The sequence below is a fragment of the Musca vetustissima genome, unplaced genomic scaffold (assembly GCF_032173495.1).
Source record: "Musca vetustissima isolate MV318-11 ecotype Yass unplaced genomic scaffold, APGP_CSIRO_Mvet_v1 utg11109, whole genome shotgun sequence".
NCBI lineage: Eukaryota > Metazoa > Arthropoda > Insecta > Diptera > Muscidae > Musca > Musca vetustissima.
The window spans coordinates 140,061-145,547 of record NW_026877066.1 but is presented as its reverse complement, the minus strand read 5'-3'; the positions used below and the strand labels follow the sequence as shown (position 1 = coordinate 145,547).

At 39.7% G+C, this 5,487-nt stretch overlaps 1 protein-coding gene across 1 annotated transcript; it reads right to left on the bottom strand.

The window, feature by feature from the left end:
• Positions 1–343: 343 nt before the first annotated feature.
• Positions 344–4,910, bottom strand: LOC133321599 (luciferin 4-monooxygenase-like). Its single transcript, XM_061530684.1, has 4 exons — positions 4,559–4,910; positions 4,280–4,487; positions 1,435–1,554; positions 344–1,352 (listed from the first exon to the last, which is right to left on the bottom strand). The coding sequence occupies exons 1-4, from the start codon at positions 4,908–4,910 to the stop codon at positions 344–346; spliced, it is 1,689 nt and encodes a 562-aa protein (XP_061386668.1).
• Positions 4,911–5,487: the final 577 nt, after the last annotated feature.

Sequence of the window (5,487 nt, the reverse complement as noted above, 5' to 3'; positions counted from 1 at the left end):
TTGATGTTCAAAACTTCAAAAAATCCTGTGTTAGCCTAAATGGTTAAAAACATGCTTTCATTTGTTCTCTTTTTCTCAGTTACGCTCTAATACACTTACTCTCAAATTAGCTATGCCCACCACTGATTGAGACTATATACCTCCTAATAGTTTTACCAAGATATGATCAATTTCGGAAATACCTTACCCACAAATGATCACCCGTTTTACAGCACAGAGGTGGAGTTACATATCAAAGCGTTATAATAAAGAACATGCATCTATTTTTCTAAATAACAATTTATTATTTTTTTAATAAATAATTTAATATTTCTTGACAGGTAGGTTTTCATTACAAACTAAATTAAATTCCCCTTGTATTCTTTTCCTTGCCCTCTTTCATTTTCATCACCAACTCCAAAACTTTGGCTCGTTGAACTTTACCCGATCCGGTCTTAGGTATGGCGTCCACAAAATACACACCACCACTTAAATGATACATACTACCCATATTGGCTTTGACTTGATCCTCAATTTCCTTCGTAGTTAATTTCTTCCCCTCCTCCGTCGATGCACGTACCACAGCACATGCCGTTAAATGTGTGGCAATTGTATCGGGAATACCACAGACACAAACTTCTGAAATGCCATTCAAACGACTGATCACCTCTTCAATTAATTGTGGATAAATTTGAAAATTTCTTGATTTAAAGACATCATTATCTCGGGCGCAGACATGCAGGAAACCCTCCTCATCGAAGTAACCAATATCTCCGGTATATAACCAATTATCGCGCATAGCTTTGCGTGTCGCCTCCTCATTGTTGTGATAACCGAACCAGGTGTAAGGGGAGTATATACAAATTTCACCATGTTCATTGGGACCCAATGGCTGACCCTGTTTATCGAGAATTCGTGCCTTTTTGTTGGCCAACATTTTACCCTCGGCACCGATCAAGCGATCACTTACATAGCCACCATTGATGGTTAACATACCCGATAGCTCGGACATACCATAGGCCACAGCAAAACCAGGCCTTTTCGGGTTAATCGATAAAATATCATTCATTTTCTCTTGAAGACTCAGTAGGACTTTGGCACCACCCACCAAAATGGTATCTATGGATGCCAGACATTTTTGTATTTTCGGCACATCTTCGTATAGGGATAATTCGGCCATATATTGATTATTAGAAAGGACATGGGTAATTTTGTATTGATCAACCAATTGTAGAAAATATTCGGGTGTATATGGTCGTGTGGTCATAATGCGCAAGGTACCAGTTATTAGGGAGGCTACCAGAGTCCATAAACCCGATGCCCAATACATGGCACTAAATGTAAAGGTTACGGAGGTGGGTTTGAGAGTTAAGCTGAAAAATGTTTTTAATGGCAGAGGGGATGGGTATTAGATATGTTAAAGATGAGTATTTCTTCGAGAAAACGTCTACATACAATACAATTTGATTGAGCAATGCCCGATGTGAGCATTTCACACCTTTTGGCGCTCCTGTTGTACCGGATGAGCACAATAGCATGGCGGTGTCATCACCCGACAAATCTTTGCAGGGAAATCTGAAATAAAAAATATATATATTTTAAGAAAAGGATCAATAACACTGTGCAACATAAAAAAAGTTATCAGAAAATTCAAAAAAAAAAAAAAAAATATGATAGAAAAATAGAAACATTTGAAAATATTCGGATTAGGATCTCCTGAAATCTTTGCATTCTAGGCATATGGTGTCTTCGGCAATATTACTGATATTTCAAATACGTTAACCCTCAGTCGATTCTCTGAAGCGCTCTTTTCGACCCCCTTTTCCCAATGTTCACCATAAAGTTTTTTCTATAAGATTCTCTAGATTCACTCCAGAAGATGAGCGAATTGTTATAATCCGTATAAAAGTGAAGTTCTTTTCTTATTTGCGACCATGCTCAGACGGAAGACACAGATGATCAGACAAAAGACACAACGAAACACCATATGACCGCTTCACTGGCCATACCATTCAAATTCTGATAGGAGATTTTAAGGCAAAAATCGGAAGGGAACATATTTTTGGCCACACAGTCGGAAAATTCAGCCTACATAAAGAAACATCAGACCACGGCACGAGGTTGATTGTGACGCTGCAGCAAGAAAAAATGGTAGTTAGCAGCACCAAATCCAAGCATCTCGATATACAAAAGGCCACATGGATTTCTTCCGATTAAGCAATGAGGAATCAAATGATAATTGATTAAATTGTGATAGACGGAAGGCATTCATCCAGTGTTTTAGACGTTCGATCGATTCGAGGAGCGAATATCGATTCGGACCACTACCTTGTAGCATCCAAGGTTCGCACTCGCCTTAATGTAGCAGCAAAGGTGTGATCTGACCCAACACGAAAAATCGACGTTAAAAAGATGCAAACACAACAGGTAGCAGTGGCCTACTCCGCTCAACTTATTCGCCTGCTTAACGAAAGCACTTATTGTCCCGATATGAATTAAGCACTATGGCAAAGAATTGTCTACTCCCTATAAACTGCAGCAAAACAACCCTTGGGTACAGAGACCACCATCAAGAAACATATGCTGCGATCAGGAGTGTCGTAGTGCTACTGAGGTGAAAGCGCAGCGTATAGAAGAACCCTGCAAACAGTAGCAACACCTAATGCGAGGAAAATTATCGGGAGAAAAGGAGAGAGGTGAAACGTATTTTCAGAAAAAAAGAAGAAAGAACAAGAAAAACGTGAGCGTGAGCAAATCGAGATGTGTAGGAGTCAGAATGAAGTCCAAAAATTTTACCGATGTGTAAAATATCAAACCGAAGGCTTTGGTGCAGGCAAATCCTCCAGTAGCGATGGACATGGAAACCTGGTGACAGATACACAGAGCGTGTTGAGGACTTGTAAAGAGAGTTTCGAAGAGCTTCTGGTATCAAATAGTGGCAGTGATGAAGATACCCCAGAACCAAAAAGAGTGTATATCGCCTAGCCAAGATAAGGTCAGAATATCAATCAACCGGCTGAAGAATACTAAAGCAGCTGGTGCCGATGGGTTATCAGCCGAACTATTCAAGACCGGTGGTCAGATGCTGGTAAGGAGCATGCACCAGCTGATTAGTACAATTTCCATATAGAAATGCATGCCCAATAATTGGAACCTGAGAATCCTGTGTCCCGTGCAGAAAAAAAGGATACAAGTCGATTTGTGGCAACTATAGAGGAATAAATATGCTTCCCATCGCATATAAATTACTATCCACCGTGCGGTGTGAATGACCGAATCCAACGGCCAATAATATTATCGGATCTAATCAATGCGGTTTCACAACTGACAAATCCGCTTTAGACCAGATTTTCACAGTAACCCGCAAAAAACACATCGACACATTACACCTATTCGTCGACTATAAAGCTGAATTTGACCGCCATATCCGTTCAGAGGTGTTGAAAGTCATGCCTGTGGCACAAAATCAGTAGTCAAAGTCGGAAAGGACAAGGTGACGACGACACGTGTGACCTCTATAACATCCTGGTAGAAAAGGCAATACGAGAGGCAAAGGTGGCACTAACTACACCAAACAGCATGTGCTACTCGCCTACGCCGATGGCATTGACATAATGGGTCGAACATTGCAAGCGGTGACAAGCCACAAACTGAGAAGTCTGCCAAAGGTGGACTGATACCACGCTGATGGTATCAACGCGCAAGACATCCAGTAGACTTGGATCAACTGTGGAATTTAAAACTACAGCTTCAAAGTAGTGAGCGATTTTATATACCTCGGTATCGCCACAAATAAAACTAATAACAATAGTTTTTAAAAATTCCAAGAAGGATAGTGTTGGCTAACAGATGCTACTATGGTCTGAGTAAGCAACTCAATTGCAATGCAACCTCCCGCCAGATCAAACTCACACTTTACAAGACGCTCATACTACCCGTGCTATTATATGGATCTGAAACATGGGTATTTGCCCAAGCAGATGAGGCAGCTCTTAGAGTATTTAAGAGAAAAATTCTCCGTAACACCTATGGTCGTCGACGATGAATATCGCTCTAGAATGAATCTTGAGTTATACCATCTATACTCGGCCATCGATATAGTCAGACGTATCGAGCTGCAGCGAATTCGATGGAAAGATCAAGTGGAAGGCAACATCTCGGAACATGTTCTTTCCAATTGGAAGAGCTGCGCAGAAGGCCGACGCGCCTGGAAATCTTTATTCAAGTTCGGCTTTTGGAACAAATGTTCTGTCACAAGCCAGCTATGTTTATAGTACGATATCAACACATAACATCTCACCTTAAATATTTATTATCACTCCCGTCATTTTCATCCTTCAACAGATCCTTGATATGGCCAACACCTTCCACCACATCATTATCGTTCATTACAAATACCGGTGCATTCAATTTCAATTGATCATTGACCTGCAGAGCAGTTTTATAATTTTCAGCATCACAAAATAATATTTTGGGTTGAGTGACCTTATAGACCATAGACACATTATCTGGAAATAAATGTTTCAAAAAAAAAACTTTAAATATCACAGAATTGAATTATCTCTCTCCCTTGACTTACCTTTATCAAACCCCGGATACAAGGCATTTACTGGGGTCCCACATAAAAACGAGGATAACATCAGCGTCGTGACATGCGTCCAATTACTGGCAACGAGACCAATAACATCTCCCTTCCGAAGACCCAATTTCATAAGATTTTTACTCAATATCCTCGAATGATCCAACAATTGTTGTCCCGTCAATTTTTCACCGCTAACATCGTGTATTTGTATTGTTTTCTCGGGCCATTTGCTGAGCACATCGAAAATAACTTCGCCCAATGTTATATCCTTATTGTACAAGTCCTTACGTTGAGGTCCTGACCATATTTTTTCTTCAGGATCATAATAGGTAGCCGTTAGCGGATACATACTAGTTGTTCGGTACTTATAGACGCTTTGATAGTTGTGAACTGTTCAGTAGCTAGTCCGAATGTCAATTAAGTCACAAAAATGTTTGGGGGTTCTTTGTATGTTCCAAAGATACAAAGACATTGTATTAAATGCATTGATAAGACCAAGAATAGAAAAATTAACAAAATTATCAAAATAAAAAAATTGCCGTCAAATTTTGAAACAAACAAGTTTTGGAATTTTTCATTTCGGTTTATGGCTACCCGTCTGTGAGCTCCACGCTCATTTATGATGCAACAACGAAATTGCACCCGGCCAAGTGATTAGATAACCATTTAAAGTAAAAAATGTTTTTTTCGCATTTTCAAAATGATTATAAGTGAATACACGTAGTGTTTGTATGTATGTATGACACAGCATTCATTGTTTACTATGGGTTTTGAATTACGACTGATATGCATGGAGAACAAAAGGCATGACAATTAATAAGCGGGACGGAGGGCGCTTTTAGCTATTCTACGTGGGGGTTTGTTGTGGCGCTCTAATCAAGAAAACTGTTGACGAGAGCAAATATTTCATGAAACCATCGTTTATA

Coding starts and splice junctions, on each gene's coding strand:
- LOC133321599 (XM_061530684.1), bottom strand. CDS start 4,910: ATGTATCCGCTAACGGCTACCTATTATGATCCTGAAGAAAAAATATGG. Junction 1,555..4,279: donor AGTGATAATAAATATTTAAG/GTGAGATGTTAT, acceptor TTTTTATTTCAG/ATTTCCCTGCAAAGATTTGT. Junction 1,353..1,434: donor TTGCTCAATCAAATTGTATT/GTATGTAGACGT, acceptor AACATTTTTCAG/CTTAACTCTCAAACCCACCT.